Source organism: Lissotriton vulgaris, chromosome 9, assembly GCF_964263255.1.
Source record: "Lissotriton vulgaris chromosome 9, aLisVul1.2, whole genome shotgun sequence".
Taxonomy (NCBI): domain Eukaryota; kingdom Metazoa; phylum Chordata; class Amphibia; order Caudata; family Salamandridae; genus Lissotriton; species Lissotriton vulgaris.
In genome coordinates this window covers 28,247,229-28,265,693 of record NC_141697.1, presented here as the reverse complement: position 1 = coordinate 28,265,693, position 18,465 = coordinate 28,247,229, and the positions used below count along the sequence as shown (strand labels likewise).

General features: G+C 47.5%; 1 protein-coding gene across 4 annotated transcripts in view; it reads right to left on the bottom strand.

Annotated features, from left to right (window-relative positions):
* HEATR5A (HEAT repeat containing 5A) overlaps positions 1–18,465 on the bottom strand; it is a 502,340-nt gene that overhangs the window by 407,320 nt on the left and 76,555 nt on the right. For all 4 annotated transcript variants that reach the window (XM_086936964.1, XM_086936962.1, XM_086936966.1 and 1 more), the window contains exons 9-10: positions 12,794–12,949; positions 11,979–12,229 (exon numbers count right to left, since the gene is read on the bottom strand). In XM_086936964.1, coding sequence (XP_086793090.1) covers positions 11,979–12,229; positions 12,794–12,949 — 407 coding nt within the window. The remainder of the gene's footprint in view (positions 1–11,978; positions 12,230–12,793; positions 12,950–18,465) is intronic.

Here is an 18,465-nt window from a genome sequence, read left to right as displayed (position 1 = left end):
AAGAGCCCTGGGCCCCTACAGTACCCAGGGCCATTCCTGGGCACTGTAAGTGCAGTGATGCCATTAAGAGTATATGGTGCTGGGAGGTTGTCATTACGAACTCCACAGTACCATAATGGCTACACTGAAGACTGACAAGTTTGGTACCAAACTTCTCAGCACATTCAACCTGCACTGATGCCAGTGTAAGATTTAATGTAAAATGCACCAGAGCGCATCTTAGAGATGCCCCCTGAAAACCTACCTTACAATCCACGTCTGGACTTAAAGGGTGCCTAGGCTGCCACACTGCTGACATGTTGCTGGATCCCTGGGTAGGAGAGCCCCCGCTCTCTTGGGCCTGAAACAGTGCACATCCTGGGTGAGGTGCTAGGTCTCCTCCCCCAGGATAGGCATGGGGAAGCTTCAAAGGCAAGCCGCCTCGGTGAGCTTCTCCAGACAATTTGCTGTACCCAGCAACCAACCCCCACCAGTCCTGTCCCCACTCTGGCGGGAAGACTGGCGGGAAAAACTACGTCATGAAGGGGGGTGGGGAGGTGCCAGCCTGTGCCAACCCCACCCCTCAGGTGGGGGAGAGGAGGTGAAGCACGACACCGGGTTCCGGCCATTTTGAAGATGGGGAGCCCTGCCCAATCACCGCTAGGCTCCTGCCCCCTCCCACCGGAGAGTGCTGGTCGCCCCTGGAGAGTCTCCGTCCCCGAGCCTGCAGCCTTTGTTCCCTTTTCAAGATCATCATTGGATAACATTGAGCGCCCGACTGCTCAAAAGCTCCCTGCACCCAGCCACCCGAGTGCCCCTGGCAGTGCAACCTGGGTCCTATCCTACTTGCCCTGAGCAAGTGACCAGGAGCCCAGCTCCCACAGCCGCATAGCCTGCTAGCCAGCAGCCACCAACCGAAGGCCCCCCTTCCCTCATTAGATACCAATGGGTCTACCTACCTCTGCACCTGGCCACCCCTGTGCCGCTGGGAGTGAACCAACTGTATTTACCTGACCCTTGTGGAACCCCTGAGTGTATGCCCAGAACCTTAACTTCACCAACCAAGTACTCACCTGGAAACCGGTAATTTACTTACCTGCCATTGGATAACATTGATGCATTTTGACTCGAAAATGTTTTAAGTGCAAAATTCCGAAATCTAAGAATATTCACATAAAATCAGCCAAAGTCCGAATTCCGAAGTACTCGCCTGTGATCAGGGGAGAAGCCAGTGCTGTACCTTTCAGCCCAGTACTGAACTACAAAAGTAATCCCTAGAGGGGTTACTAGAAATCTGTATTTACTCCATAGGAACCCATTGTCTGCTTTTCTATGAAATTTCTTCTAAGGGTCTACTTTTGAAAACTTGAAATATTATTTAAAAATCACACGAAATACTGAAACGCAATGACCTACCTGTTTTGAGTTAAGACCCCAGTGCTGGCCCTAGGAGACCAGTACTGGATTACAAAAGTAACGCGATCGTAATTTACCTGCAACCTGAATGTTCTCCCATTGAATAACATTGTCAGATTTCTATTGAAAAGTGTGAACTTTTAAAACAGCTTTATATTCATGAAAATTCACTACAGTAACTAAAACGTTTTTGCTTATCTGGTTTCAGTTTAGACCCCAGGACTGAATCTAAGATCTAGTCCTGGGACTACTAAAGTAATCTATATAGTAATCAACTGTGGAAAACCCATTGAGCTCAATGCTATAGTGTGTTTTAGGAGTGTATTTGCTTACTGTCAATACTGTATTAATTGTGTGCACAAACTGTATTGTTCCTTTGCAAAGTAATTACATGAGAGAACTCGTAACAAGAAAAGTATATTTTGATACCTGTTGGTTCTAAAAATAAAACACCTATATCTTTTGGTATAAAAACAATTGGCCTGGAGTTCAGTCCTTGAGTGTGTGAAACCTTTTGCTGACTGAGTGTGTACAACAACGGGTTCTGTGGGTGGTCCGGGGGCTGGTAGCTGATCGGCGACCAGCGCCATCTTGGTTTGGGGCCAGGCTTTTTTCGGCGGGCGCCATCTTGGAGCGTCCACGCGCTCCTCCCTCCATTCCGGCGCCTACTTAAGGCACTTTCAGGCATTTGCCGGCCTGACAAGGTGGCATATCACCGCGCTGCGGTTTGTAAGCGCTTAAAATTTTAATCATTATTTGTTGACGCATTTAGCGCGTTTTTGCATCGTTTTCTTTGCTTCAGCATTTTTTAATTGTGCACTGCTTGGGCTCTCCCCCCCCCTCATACCTGCATTTAATTTGGAATATCCACCACCGTTTTCGGTGGGCCCGGGTTCTGTGGGTGGTCCGGGGGCTGGTAGCTGATCGGCGACCAGCGCCATCTTGGTTTGGGGCCAGGCTTTTTTCGGCGGGCGCCATCTTGGAGCGTCCACGCGCTCCTCCCTCCATTCCGGCGCCTACTTAAGGCACTTTCAGGCATTTGCCGGCCTGACAAGGTGGCATATCACCGCGCTGCGGTTTGTAAGCGCTTAAAATTTTAATCATTATTTGTTGACGCATTTAGCGCGTTTTTGCATCGTTTTCTTTGCTTCAGCATTTTTTAATTGTGCACTGCTTGGGCTCTCCCCCCCCCTCATACCTGCATTTAATTTGGAATATCCACCACCGTTTTCGGTGGGCCCGGGTTCTGTGGGTGGTCCGGGGGCTGGTAGCTGATCGGCGACCAGCGCCATCTTGGTTTGGGGCCAGGCTTTTTTCGGCGGGCGCCATCTTGGAGCGTCCACGCGCTCCTCCCTCCATTCCGGCGCCTACTTAAAGTCGCTCTCTCCCGCGCAGCGGGAACGCGCAGCTGGGACGCCGTCGCATGCCGGAGTCGTGCCAGAGTCCTGCCCGTCTGCGCCCGTCCGCGACAGGACGCGCTGGTCGTGGCTGGACTCTGGCCCCCCTCCTGGTCGGTCTATTCTACATCATGCGGTGCTATACTAGAGATAGTCTGGTTGCCATTGAGAGGACGCAGCCACCCTGCTCTACACCTAGGGTGGATCCCTTATGCGGCCCGTTATCGTGTGGCTGCGGATGCTTTACGCTGGCTGCCCCCGTAAGCAGGAGCTGCGGGGACGTCCTGCGCACGCCCCTAAGCCCGTCACCAGGTATTAGCATTTGGAATCTTAACGCTAGGTCGCTTGTCAAGCACCATCTTGACATTAATGACCTGCTAGGCAGGGAGTTGCCTGACCTATTCTGTGTAACAGAGACCTGGCTGCAGGATGCTGACACGGCCATTGTCAATCTGGCCTTCCCGCCGGAATACTCGGTATTCACCTTGAATAGGACCTCAAGAGGCGGGGGTATTGCTCTTGCCGTCAAGTCCTGTTACCCTACCACATGGCATGGGCAAAAGATCTCGGGGTGCGAAAGCGCCCTGTTTAAGGTCGCTATTTCATCCAACTTCACCCTGTCGGGACTTGTAATTTATCGGCCCCCGGGGAGTGAAGTGGCCTTTAGAGCAGCGTTACCTGAGGCTATTAGCAATCTGGCTACGGGGTGCTCCAATTTTACCATCATTGGAGATTTAAATCTGCACTTTAACAACTCCAGTAGTCCCTCAGTATCCAGTTTCCTGGCAGACCTTGAGGCGTTACAGCTGAATCAGTTGGTGACGCAGCCCACACACTCAGGGGGTCACACCCTTGACCCGTTCTTTACCAATCTGACGGAAGTCTGTGTCACCAGCTACACACCTCTGGCATGGACTGATCACTATTTGATACAGTTCCACTGCCCTATCGTGGCTAGTCCATCTAAGCCAATGGTGTGTTCTGTTCCAAGAAGACGCTGGAACAAACTTAAGCTGGATGAGTTCTTTCATCTCTTATCAGCTGACCCGCTTGACGTCTCAGGTCCACCGGATCAGATGTACGACAGGTTTAGCGACTGGGTCTCCAGGGCCTTGGACACCCTCATCCCCTTGGTGACCTGTAAAACTGGATCTGGCAAGGCCAGCCCCTGGTACGACGACTCTCTGCGGGCTCTGAAGGTGTCTTGCAGGCGCGCAGAGCGGGCATGGCGCAAAGCCTATTCCAGCTCTAAGAAAGTCTTATATCAGGCAACAGTGAAGGTGTACCATCGGGCGGTGTGTAGAACCCGTGCCGCTTTTTATGCGACACAATTCAGGAACAGTTCGAACCCGGCAAAGGCTATCTTTAAGGTATTGAAAGACCTTACTGCCAAAAAAGTTACAACATCACACCAGAGCTCTGTGGAGCACTGTGAAAAGTTGGCAGAGTTTTTCCTGGAAAAGGTGAATGCCATCTATCGAGCCTTTCCTGTGGTCGTTCCCTCGGCGATTACATCTCCTAAGCCACCACCATCTGAGGGATTATGTTCTCTACCTTTGTTAAACTCTGATAGCCTAGGCACTTTGGCTCGCAGAGTGAAGTCTGGGTCCCCTGAGGATCCACTTTGCCCTGAAGTGTTCAAGGACCTGGCGGCACACGACATCTCTCCGCTTTGTCCCTTGGTCAATGCGTCACTTACATCTGGCGTAGTTCCACTGAAGTGGAAGCGAGCCATGGTTCGTCCGATCCTGAAGAAACCTAGCCTGGATGGGAGCAAGCCGGAGAGCTATCGGCCTATTTCACTCTTGCCGTGGCCGGCTAAGGTGATGGAGGCACACGTAAATGCCGCTCTCTCGGAACATCTCCGTCGAGCTGATATACTCGACGCCACGCAGAATGGGTTTAGGGCAGGTCATAGCACGGAGACGGCTCTGCTTTATATGGTGGAGCATCTTCGCTCCGTGCTTGACGCGGGACAAACGGCAGCGCTGGTGCTATTAGATCTAAGCGCTGCCTTTGACACCGTCTCGCACCCTATCCTCCTGCAGCGTTTAGAGGAGGCTGGTGTTACCGGCACTGCTCTCGACTGGTTCCGGTCGTTCTTATCCAACCGGGCCTTTAGCGTGACCGTCCCACCTTATCAGTCAAAATTCCATCCGTTGAACCTGGGCGTCCCCCAAGGCTCCTCGCTGAGTCCTACGCTGTTCAATCTGTACGTAAGGCCGCTAGCTGAGGTTGTCAAACAATGGGGTATGACCATGGTGTCATATGCCGATGACACCCAGCTAGCGGTCACGATCTGCGGGGATGCGGAAGTCGACGCTCCTAGGTTTCAACAAGGACTGAGGGCGGTCGCTAGCTGGATGACGCTCAATTGTCTCCAGCTAAACGCTAGTAAGACCGAGGTGATGGTATTTGGTAGGCAACCGGAACTGTGGGGAGAGAGATGGTGGCCGGAGGAGTTGGGTTCTGCTCCCATCCCAGTCGCCGAGCTTAAAAACCTCGGGGTCTGGTTGGACCCTTCCCTTACGTTTGCATGCCACACTAAACGCACGGCTGCTTGTTGCTTCGGCATCTTGCGTGGGCTCCGTCCTGTGCTAAAGTTCTTCGATGCCCCCACTCGGCAACTCATAATCCAAGCTACCGTCATCTCCAGGCTGGATTATGCTAGTTCTTTGCTGGCCGGATTGAACGTAGCTGAGATCGGGCGCCTGCAACGGATCCAGAATGCAGCAGCGAGAGCGGTGGTAGGCCTTCCAAGATTCTGTCCTACCTCCAGCACCATACGAGCGCTGCATTGGCTCCCGGTGGCGCAGCGGATTCAGTTTAAGGTCCTCTGCGTCGCCTATAAGATCTTGAAGGGGTCCCCGGCAACGATCCTCACGACCCTCATGGCCAACTACATCCCAGCACGACCCTTAAGATCGGCAGACCTCGAATTGGCCGTGGTACCGCGCTTTAAGCGAAGCAGGGCCGGTGGACGCTCATTTCGAGTGCGGGCCGCTGCTTTGTGGAACTCCTTGCCCCCGGCAATCCGCGCTATGAGCGATTTGCTTTCTTTTCGTCGCGCCGTGAAAACATTTTTATTCCCTTAGTCATTTTGTTTGTGCTGTTTTTTATTTAGTTGTGTTGTGTAGCTGCCTTGTCGGGCGCCAGGACGCTCCTTAGCTGGAGCATCTGTGCGCCTAATAAAAACCACATAACATAACATAACATAACAAATGCTTTACACTGTCCTCTGGTACTGCCTTACTGCTCGACCAAGCTTCCAATTTGGAGAGTAAGGTCAGTCCTGACTTTAACCTCTGTTATACCTCTGGGGTTGGTGGACTCTATACACACTGTACTTCATTCTAGTCCAGTACATATAGAGCCACTTTCTCACAGACCATGTTTAAATTCCATAGTGGGACAGGGGAAAGTCTAGGTGGAATTATTATCTTAAGTCCCTCCATTAAAGCTTTTATAACAGAAGTTTTAAACACGGATATGTGTTGTCTATTTTAGAGATATGCGGCAATAACTGCAAGATGCAATCTTCTAGAAGTATATGCTTATCCTGCAGATTGTAAATGCAATAGGTATAACATAAGAGTTTGTACCTTTGCCTGAAGAGGGTTAACTTTGTGTTTGTGATAGAAACATAACAAATTGTTTCCATGTTGTTGCATAACATTGCAATGTAGTTGGTTTACACGCCTCTTTAAGAAGGTCTGTCTTTACATCTTACCCCTAAGATGGTGGAACAATAACTTAACACAAAATCGGGGTCACCCCTCGAAGCCAGCCCACCGGCAGTTCTTCACATGGAAGCTAGTACCGTAGCTCAAACTCTCTCCAATTTAATGAACCAAGTAATTGAAGGAGGCAACTATTAGACCCCTCCTAACGAAAACCAACCTGGATAGTATGGACTGGAAAAACGATCGCCCAATTTCACTGCTTCCGTGTCCAGCAAAGATTCTAGAGAAACATCTTAATTTCTACTTGATGGAATTTGCAGAACAGCAGGGTTGGCTGGACAACTCTCAGTTCGGTTTCAGGTAACACATGGAACTGAAACCACGCTGATTTCAGCCACAGGCGCTTTGTGGATGAAGGACAGGGTGCAGCATTGATACTCCTAATCTATCAGCAGCATTTAATAACACCTCGCCTCTGCTGCTGATAGAGCGCCTCCAAGACCAGGGTATCACACATCAAGCAATGCCCTTCTGTCCTCCTTCCTTACGGATCATTCACAGAGGGTGAAGCTACAGCAATTCTACTCTGAGGTTTTCTCTCTGGGATGTGGAGTGCCGTAGGGTTCCTCGTTAAGCCCTACGCTCTTTAACCTTTGTGCCCTCTACCCTTGCTGCCGTAATCCAGGCATTTGGGATGAAGATATTGTCATATGCTGACGATACAAAGATCATTATGTCAATCCCCTAGAACTCATGCTCCATTGCAGAAAATCTCAAGCTATGCATGTCGGCAGTGGAAAACTGGATGGATCGAACCTTTCTAAAATGCAATGGTGAAAAAACCGAGGTGCTGCTGTTTGGCACAGGATCATCGAGGTGGAAATGTAAATGTTTTTTGTACTTGTATAACGCACAGCTACCCACAGTGGGTTTCCCGGCGCTTGTACGAATACCGCAAGGAAACCCTTCCTGGCTTTCCCTGTGAAGTGTCCACTCCTGGGCACCCCCATGGTGCAGACCAGGCATCCCTCGCGGTGTGGGGGCCGTTGTGGAGACTAAGCAAGCTATTGCCCAGAGTTGCAGCGTGGGACCCATGATCAGAATAGGCACTAAGGCGAGAATATCCGGTCAGGGGAATTAATGAGCCCGAGAACCGCCGGGGCAGGAATCGAACCCTGGTCCCTGGCTAGAGCTCTGCATCGAGGTCTGCCTGCTCTAACCATTGAGCCACACTTCTCCACAGAATAGCAGCTGGGGGCTAGACACACTAGGTACTTGCCCCACCCCAGCGAAGAAGGATAAAAATCTCACAGTACTCCTAGACACTGAAATTAATCTTAACGCCCAGGCTAGTCGTACCGTGGCAACCTGCATCTGGCTCATAAGGATGCTCCGGAAAATCATCCTGCTCATCCCTCAGTCAGCATATAAGCAAGTTGCCCTCGCCCTGGTTATGTCCAGACTGGACTACTGTCACTCTCTATACCTAGACTCAGCACAAACTCCAAGTGATACAGAATGCGCCAGCCAGATTAATTCTGGATATTCCCAGGCGCCAGTCGGCTGGGAGGGGACTACCGGCCTTACATTGGCATCCTATCATAAAGTGCATTACGTTTAAATCACTCTGCACAGTGCATAAGGCCCTTTTCCTCCCCAGTCCATCAAGAATTAAATGTGTTTCACTGGCAGTCTCCAGGGAAAAACGGGTGCTCAGCACATCAAACTCTGCTCATGGTCGCCCACAACCAAAATGAAGAAATGGGGTGATCGAGCATTCTCAATCGTGGCAAGCAGACTTTGGAACTCACTCCTGCAAAGCCCGAGGGCTATCCCAGAGTTGTTGCCTTCCAGGAAAGTACTTAAGACCTGGCTCTATACGCTATAGACCATTCTTCCTCGACAATTTATAGACTGAGCATGGTTCTCTGGATGGTCGGCTACAGCGCTTTGATGCCTAAGGGCGATTGATGCGCTTTAAAAGTTTTTAATCTAATCAAAACAAAAATCAAGTACTGTGCAAACCACAGCCTGCTTATGAAGAACCAAGACCGCTCACAACTCCCAGGGCTGCAACCCTGCATAGCAGAGGCAGCTGATGCGAGTAAAAAGAGAGGACATTTGGAAGCCTCCTTAAGACTGGCTAAGCAAAACCTTTGCCGAGGAATTGGCGGTAATTGACTGAGTTAAATAGTGTCTCAGACAAGAAAAGCTCAGGCTACCAGGCAGGTATTGGATTTTCGAACCAACAATAATGGTCCTTTTAGTTTATGCAGAATGTCAAAGAGTAAGTGCAACAGAGACATAAGAGGTGTGTTTGCAGATAAACTAGAAGGGCAGATTTCGACAATACTGCTGAGGGGCCCCACATCCCCATTTACTGTGGTCAAGCCATGGCTTGGAGATTTCAATGTTTTACAATAGAAATATGCAGAGGGCTGTCAAATAAATATTTAACGTTGTTTTGTCCAGCTTGGACTGTTCTGAACTGATTTATCTACAACTGCATATCTGGGCGTGGCTGATGCTTAGCATAGCTAACAGCTGGGGTTTTTGAAGTTCATACGCACAGTAATGTCTAAATCCTTGCTCATGGTCACCTCTGAAATACCCAAGTTATTGAAAGGACCATGGTCCGTGGGTTACCGTCCTCCGAGTCACAGAGTCCATGCTATTTTCAAGACACTGTGGTAGCCCAGATCTGATCTCTTATTGTAGTATGCTGGAGTGCGCAGACAATGGCATTTAAACAGCACCAAAAATCTAAAATATGGAAAAACAAATAGGGCAAAATTTAAAGTTCCAAATTTTCCCAATACATTACATGCAAACAGCGGAATCTTAACAGGGAGAGTAGCATGTCTATCTCTGGCCTCTGCTAAGTAGGTCATGAGCAACAGTCATTTTGTGCCAAGACACCCAGTATTCCTTAGCTACATGAGGATATTTGATTCGAGTAAATGGAAGGGAATTTCTATACTCTTCCATGCTTCCAGATTACAAATGGTGGAATCAAACCAGGGAAAGTTCAGGATGAGTCTAGAAATTGCTTTTGGTAATAAATACTAAATCAATGTTCTTGGGGGAGACGGTTATTCAAGACACACTAACTTTACACAGCTGCTAGTAAATGATCCATTAACCTCAGTTCACACACATCAAACTACCAGGCAAAGATGCAATACTACAGGACACACTTTGAGAGGGTGCTGGACTTTAAAAGTTAGGATGTATTTGAGAATGCCATTTGGTGTGGAGGAACTCTGCATGGGTGGTGGCCACAAGTATTTACAAGGGTGACCTGAAATATTCTTTGCACAATAAAGCATCCCACGGAGTCCACTGATCTAATTCTGGCCTGTCATAGACCTTTTAAACTGCTTGAGATCAGGGGAAAAACCAGCAATGGAGGTGAAAAAGCAAGCAAGCTGGGCATGCAGAAAGGTGCCATCCTGAGCTGCAAGCTGGCTTAAAAAGTAAAGTGGTTGCTGTAAGATACCTTTTGATGGCAAGGCATGCATGTGTCTCAGTAAACAATGCTTAAAGATAACAAGCATTTGTAATGCAATAGGTTTCGCATTTATGCAGTTTGAGCTATTGGCATTGTAAATGAAAGTGCCCTTTATTTATGGTTTGGTTTTAAAAACCGAAATAAAAGGCATTGCCATTTACAATGCCAATTACTTAAACCAGAGTAAATGCGAGACCCACTGCATTGCAAATGTTTGTTTAACCTCGCCACCTCTCCAGTTTCTGTACAGTGTCAGCACCTTATCGTCATCTTTGTTTGTGTGATTCTTTAAAGGCGGGCTTCCTGCTGGAAGGGGGTGGGAAAACAGCACAGCACACAAGAACGGACCTGTCCGTGGCAGGTACATGAAAACAATGTATAACACCATGTGTGCTTGCCAGGTTATGCGGTGTCTATGACGGCAGGACTGAACCACCGCACTCCACACGGGACTCCCAAAAGCCGAAATGTGTCTGCGGGCGAGTCTGCCCCATGGATGGGGAAAGGGAGTGAATATGTAATGATCATTGGAGAGAAGTAAGGTTTAGTGAGGGGCCTGAGTTGGAGAAAAATTGGGAATGGAATGAGGACGGAGAGAGGCTAGTGAAGTGGGGAGGGGTTGTTAGAGGGCCTAGGACTGGAGTATGTCAAGCAACAAATGTGGCGTTAGCTGAAATCTACCCGGAGGACACAGGTGCAATAGATGGCCAAGGCGGAAATATCACAAGCACCAGCCACTTCCTGATCCATCACACCACCGACAGTTGCGTAACTGCACCTTGGTGGCCATCACACACGACATGGAAAGACATCACAAAGGATCAAAACATAAGACAATACCTTCCAACCGCACACCTTACACTCTGCAGCGTACTACCCATGTAAGCAAACACTTCAGTGCTCCACACAGAGTTAGTAAGTGCTATATAGATGTTACAATCCAATAATAAAGCTAGCATGGAGAAAACTTTTAGCGGCTAGAATATGGCATTAAAAGATGCCTTGGAAGGACCAGAGACAGGCACCAGTACTGCACCATCTCTTAGCGACTAGTCAAAGTCTTGCATTAGATGGTGTTCAATGGACACAGATGTGATGCAGTGCCTCCCAGTGGCTGTGGGCAGCAGTGACACTCCATAGCAGCCACAGCAAAGCACTGAGTGACTGCGCACTGAGAAATAACTTCTGCCTTTTGGTCGCAAGTGTATTAAGGACAACGAGACATATTAATGTAGGAAATGGCCGAAATGTGCTACACATGGCTAATATAAAATAATGTAACCTAACATAACGCAACATAAGTATTTTGGTAGCCGCAAGTGTCGCACCTCTGTTCTTGAATCTGTGAGGGGCTGCAGAGGCACAGATACAAGGTTACCGCAGTAGCTAATTTCCGGTAGACGCAACTCATACAAGTAATACTGGTACTGTCGGTGCAGCCTGGGTGTGAGGCCCTCGTTCACCGCGAGAGATCACTTACAATATTATGGACTGCCCCAGGCCTGGCGTTCGTAGCGAACAAACACAGTAGCAGCGCGGTCACTCCTTACCGGTCCCACCAGCACGGCACAGACATGCTGCCGGTGTACAGCGCAACCCAGCTCTACTGAAGCGGCCACGGAGCCTTCCCGACGTGCAGCCCTGCTGACTAGCTTACCAAAGCCATTGCAGTCAATGGCTGTGACCGCGCGCCTTACGAGACCCGCGCTGTGAAAGTGTAGGAGAGTGCGAGAAGAGACACGCGCGTTCACATCGCTTGTCTCCTAAAGCGCGCGTATTCACAGCACGTGTCTCCTAAAGCGCAGGTCACAGCCATTGACTGCAATGGCTTTGGTAAGCTCGTGCACCTCTCCTGTCCCAATTCGCTAAGCAGTCAGCGACAATAGTATTCGCTTAGCGAGCAGCTTCGCTGCATCGCTAGGCGAGATCTAAAAAGTGACAAATGGAAAAGAGAAGTATCTTTCTTGCAGATCAGCACACAGCGAGACTTACCTTCCCTTTGCCATGAGGTATTCCCAGTGGACAGTGCCTCACAGCCCCAAGCAGTGCAGCCACTGCACAACTGTAGCCAGCTACAGCCTCGGGCGAAGACTTCAATGCACCCAGACGCTCGATGCAGCGATCCAGAAGCGGGGAGATGTATGACGGCAGCGCCACAGCAATGCAGCGCAAACACCAGGCTGCAGACAATCGGGCTGAGGCACTGGGGTGTAGGAGGACAGAAGTGATTGTGTCCAAAACTCCTGAAATAAAGAGGAGGACAATGGGCACTCAGCAGGAGGATATCTACATCAACCTCCTACAAAGGTTTTAAGTGAAGTCATTTATCAGACTGGAAAGGCAAAGGTACAAAATGAAGACAAGAAAATAAGCATTTTCATGCTAGAACAACATCCCTTCACAGATTCAACTCAAACTTTTGCTCCTTCACTTAAGATAGGAGCCATAATCCGCCATTCAGTTGCAGCAAATCGTTCCTTGCGGTCGAGCTGTACATTTTTTTATTTGTTTTTAAATAACATCTGCATCGCTCTATTGCCCCGTCGCTAGATTTGTGCTATGCAAGCATTAATGCCCAAATATCAAAATGGGAGCCATCCACTCCAGAGATTCGCCATTTCACCAAACATCCACACGGACACCACCTCTATAGCAATATCAAGAACATACTCAGCATAAAAAGTAACAATTCAATTTTAAGATCAGAGCACCAATGACATGCAGACTAGCTTTCAAGTGATACCTCCCTATGAAGTATACTGGTATGCCAGTGGGTAAACAGCTGCTCTGAACTCGCTTGTAGTTACCTGAGCTGGAATCCTTCAGCAGTGGTGCAGCCGTGGTGCCCAGACCCTGCACAAGCACCCCCAGCTCGTGAAGAGTGCAGACCAGAACGTGCTGACTGGCAGCTACATCTGTGGTGCCAACATGCGTCTCCACATTACCATCGTTCATTTCAGCATCTGGGACACAAAGAAAGCAACTGTTAGAGGCACTTTACATGCAAGGTCATCCTTTTTTGTGCCATCTTACCTTCAACTTGACTAGCATTGCTTTACAGACACTGAACACCTTTCAGGTTCTTTGCATGTAGGAAACATTGGTTTATGCCAGGCCTTGTATAGCCACAGCAGCGGGCAGAAATATCATGCAGTTTGGCAGTGCCTCCCATGTCTACTCACAAGACCAAACAAATCACAGAACAACAATGCACAATCATATTACTGTGTTCTAATCAACTTCACAGCAAGTGCCATCACAATGTGTAAAGGATTTCAGAAGAGCACTGCACTTTTTAGATATAATTTTAACTGAGCTGTAATGATAAAGTCTATATGCTTTGGAGAGGTTAGTACCTTCAACACAGAGAAGCCCTTTGTATCAGGGTAGTTTTATCCTCTCGCCACTCAGTTGTCAAGTCTCACATTGAGCAAATCACATGTAAAGGTCTGAAAAGGCATTCCACGTACATGGCAGGGGTGCACCATTCCTGCTGCTTTCCCACTCTACTGCTACCAAATGGACAACTGAGACCAGTACCTTTAGGAAAAGTATCTGCTCCTCCAACTCTGGACCACTGGTCTCATCGAAGGTGAGGTTGAGGTAGCCAATGTGTCATTTGACCTACAAAATTATCCCCAAGTCAGCAAAGGTCTGGAACTAGGGATGGAGGTGTCCTGGGGGTGTATAATGTCAGAAGAACTGAATCACTGCGGCACTGAGGAGCAATCAGACGGTAAGTGCTGCTGGCCCAACTTGTAATGGAGGGAGGTTAAACACGAGAGACATCATTTCTGATGTGGCAACTAATTCCTGGCACAAATTAACAGTGAGGGGATATTAAAAGTAATGCTCTTTGTGATGGATACTCTAACTGCAGATTCCTCACCTTTAGAATCTCTCTAAGAGCCACATATATGTACCATTAAAGCGCATTGACGTCAGTTTCTTTCATTATAATTTCCGCACTCTCAGATGTGGAGCTAATATATATATTTGTGCCAGCATACAAATATCCAGTTGAAGCTTCAAAGCCGAGGCTTTGCTCTGGTCCATTGTTTCCAGTGAGGCATTTTTCCATCAATCTATTCGCCTCTCGTCTCAGTGCACATCTTCCCAAATTCTTCAATGGGAAGCCGGACCCCAAAGCACTGGCCTTGGATGCATTCCTCCCTTACGCCTTTTCCCTCCCCAGTTCTCATGATATCCAGATGCCTGGAAAAAATGAAGACAATTAGGAATCCTGATCATAGTGTCACCATTCTGGAGTGTTCAAGCTTGACAGATCTCGGTTTCACGTCAGTAGATTTTCCAATTCTTTTTCAGGTATCTTCTGACTAACTGTAGGGGCCAATATCCCCACCCAGTGGTTTCAGGCCACCTCTTGGTAACAAGAAAATGTGTAGTCCCACGGAACCAGCTGGTGTCTCGAATCCAGTGTTAATCTGTTATCGGCCAATGTCTCAGAAGGGACTCATTTTCTAGCATCTCTTCCTTCTGACGTTGTGTTACACAATAGTCAAGCTTAGTTGGACAATATTGCAGACAATAAACTGGGGAAACACTCATTAATACGGAAAATTCTCAGAGGACTAAGGACAAGTATACATCCTCTTACTAGATATTGGAATTTGTGTGATGTAAACCTGGGGTGAGAAATGTCTGAAACTCGTCAGATACTCAAATCTTTGTTTAAAAGTTCTATCCAAACTAACTAGGTTTGTTTGATCTCTATCAAAAATGTTTCTGACGTCAGAGCTCAGGACGTTATCTGCTGAACAATTTTCTCCCACTGGAGTGTTATTTTCCAGAAGGACTAAGACTCATTTTCTGTGGAGTAACCCAGTTTCCCAGATGGTGCAAAATGAAAAGGTTACTTACTTGTAAGAAGTTTGCCTGCTTGAAGAATTTTCTGGATTCACAGGTCTGACTGCTCCGCCACCTAGATTTCCTTTCTCTTTTTATTTTTTTCCTGTTTTTGTGGGCATCGACCACAGTTCTAAGACCGAAATAATGTTGCTAGGGCATAAGACTCCCTCACTCCCTTCGACCATCTGGCCCAGCTGCCTGGGCGAGCTCCCCAGCCCCAAGCAGGAGATCAAGAGCTTGGGGGTTTGGCTAGAGCAAGACCTCTCTTTCAAGACTCAGGCTAAGAAAACGGCAGGGGTCTGTTTTGGGCTCCTCCGGTCAGCTCGAAAAGTCTTGCCTCTCCTCCCTTTGACATCGAGGAAGCTACTCATTCAGGGCCTGATTATTTCAAGGCTCGACTATTGTAACGCTATTTTCCTTGGCGCCCCTGAAGCAACTTTCAGCAAGCTTCAGTGGGTCCAAAACGCCGCGGCTAGGATGCTGACGAACGTGCCAAGGAGACAGTCAGCTAAACCTGCCCTGAAGTCACTGCATTGGCTTCCAGTGCGGGAGAGGGTTAAATTTAAAGCTCTCTGTACAGCACATAGAATCCTCCAGGGGAAAGGACCTTCCATTCTAAGGAAGTTAGTGGTGCCTTATAAAGCTAACAGAGCTTTGCGCTCCGATCAGAAACATCTGCTTCAGGTTCCCAGGGTTCATAAGGCCCGTACTGGTGGTAGAAGATTTTCAGTCCATACAGCCACTCTCTGGAACGCGCTTCCGCTGAAGATGCGCTTAGAGTCTGGCACTCTTCGTTTTCGGAAGCTTCTGAAAACACACCTATTCCCAATGTGATGCATCTGACCTGGCTCTGCGGATATTGTTGTTGCCTGGACAAGCGCTGGGATGCCCGAGGGTAACTACGCGCTATATAAAACTCTAAATAAATAAAAATAAATAAATTTGGTGGTATGTCCGACGTCCGTGACATAAGACGTGTTACCCGAAGTTCCTGTGCATGGTCACCTTCTTCATAACCTTTTTTTCCACTGGCAACTTTCATTTCTTTAAACTTCGATAACGGTGTGTTCCTTCCTCAGCTGTATACAGGACTCTCCCCTTCATTTCCAAAAGAAGCGGGAGAGCCACATGTGAATCCAGAAAATGTTTGATGCTACAAAACTAATCCTAGAGGGATGTACCATTTTTTTGAAGCGTGAATCAGTTCTGGATTCACATGCAGAGTATTTATTTTGTTGCAGAACAGGTCTCCTTAGGGAGGCTAGGTAGAAACTAATAGGTGTTTGCAAACATGTGTTTAGCACTTTTTGTCCGACTTGAACTTCTTTGTTGATTTGAATGTCTACACAGTAATGTTCTGTGAAGGTGTGTCTGAACGACCAGGTAGCTGCCATACAGATATCATGGGATGCATCTTCCAGGTTAGGGGCGCAACCTTCTTTCTCCTGGAGTGTGCCTTGGTTTCTCCTCGGTCACTGCTGCCTTCTTGTAGCATGTTTGAATTGTTTGCATGATGCATCTGGTCTACTCCACAGTGTCTAAGGGGACAGGTAGTCCCTGTAGACACTGGTGTCCCGTTGCCTGATGGTGCAAATGAAACCAAGAACTGTTCTCCCATTCTGAAATGCTTGGTTTTCTGGTGGTCTTACATCACCGTTCTCTGGACGCTTCGAATGTGCAAGGCTCTTTCAGGGTGCGCCTTTGGGTATTGAAGGAACGCTGCTAGATGTATAGTTAGATTTACATAAAATTATGACCCCATCTTTGGCAGATATTGTGGGTGGGTTTTCTCTCAATGACCCTTTCTCTTCCTTATGTATCTGTAAGTATGGTTCCTCAGTGGGGAGTGCTCGTAGCTGCGGACTCTATGCAGTGATGTTATGGCAACTAGGAAGCTTATCTTTAGAGTTAGAAATTTTAGCTCTGACTTGTACATTTGTTCAAAAGGTTCCTTTGTTAGCTGAGTGAGCACTATGGTAAGATTCCACGTGGGCTTGAGTGCGGTCCCTGGAGGTGCCACTATTTTTGCCCCTTCTATGAATCTCTGGATGACTGGTGTGCTAAAGAAGCTTTTGCACTAGTCCCCTTGTGTACCCGAAAATGGAGGAAAGGTGAACCTTGAGTGATGTGCAAGTTAAGTTCTCACCCAGCAACTGAGTTAGGCCTGTGATGACTGCGATGTCCATATTTCTACTATCAATGAGTTCCCGCTTATCACACCAGTGGCTTTACCTTTTTCACTTTGCGGCGTAGCACCTCTGGTGTTTCGCCTCTTTGCATCTCAGAGGATCTCCATAATTCTCTGCAGGAGGTCAAGGTTCACAAATTCAAAGTACTCAGGAGATAGGCTGCCAGGTTGAGGCTTGTCAGCTCTGGGTGACATACTTGTCCTTCCTGTACTGTGAGTTAGTCTTGAACCACTGGAAGCTTTATTATTGTTCCCCTGGAGATCTCAATTAGGTCTTAGAACTAGGTCTGTGTCGCCCATTGGGGAGCAATTAGGATGAGCATCATGGCGGACTGGATTTATATTTTGATAAAAGCTCGGTTTATTTCAAATTTTGGTCTAGGTCCCCTTCACTCTAGGAAAAGGACAGCTTTGGTAAATGCACAGTTTTGGCAATGCTGTAAAGAGAAAACTGCATACTTTATCGACTATGGGCAGATTGACAAATCTGTTTTGACAGTGAAATGGCATTACAAGTACAAGGATTTTACGGTTTACACACTCAGACTTTGCCAAAGCTCTTTACCCTGAGCTGCGGTAAGGCATTCTCCTGCTATAATCACTTATGATATGAGTTCTTGGGTGTAGGCAAACCAAACTAGCAAGTTATGCCCATTTTGCAAGCAGGCAAACAAAACTAAGGCCCATTTTCTCTTAATTGTAGTGCTTTAAAAGACATAAGAATAAAATAGATTAAACCATTGTGGTTGCTATTGGGAGTAAGGAGGTAGCGGATTCTTTAAGCATTTGTAAATATGACACTAGTCCTTGCGTGATGTTTCGTATTTCCAGGTACCCACATGCTGCGCGGTACCTGAGAAATAAACTGTGTAATTGTTTATTAGCAAAGTGTAAATTGATGATGAATTTGTAAATGTTTTAGCAATTAAAATTTTAATCTCATAAAATTGTGATTTTATGGCTGTAGTATCAATGCATTGTTAAGACTATTTTTGACAATTACTATATGACCTAATGGTATTGGGAGAAAAAGCATATGTGAATTTCTCTAACCAGTTTATCAACAGGGCATTCACCTTGGATCAATGGTGTCTGAACCGGGAAGTAAAGTCTTGGCATTTTGCATTTTCTACGGTTCAATATAATTCTATGTCTGATGTGCCCCACATGTGAAAATTACATTTAGTTGCTTTGGCTCCAATTCGTGGGTTGCATTTGCTGGTCTGCTTAGTTTGTGGGCCTGTACATTTGGTTTACCCGGCAGGAGTATTGTCACAAGGGTCGTGCCTCTTTGGATGGCCCACTTCCATATGACCTGGACCAGCTTGGAGAGAGGGTATGATCTTCTTCCTCCCGCTTGTTTACATAACATTGTGGTAATGTTGTCTGTTTGGATCAGCACCATTTTTACCTTAACCAAGG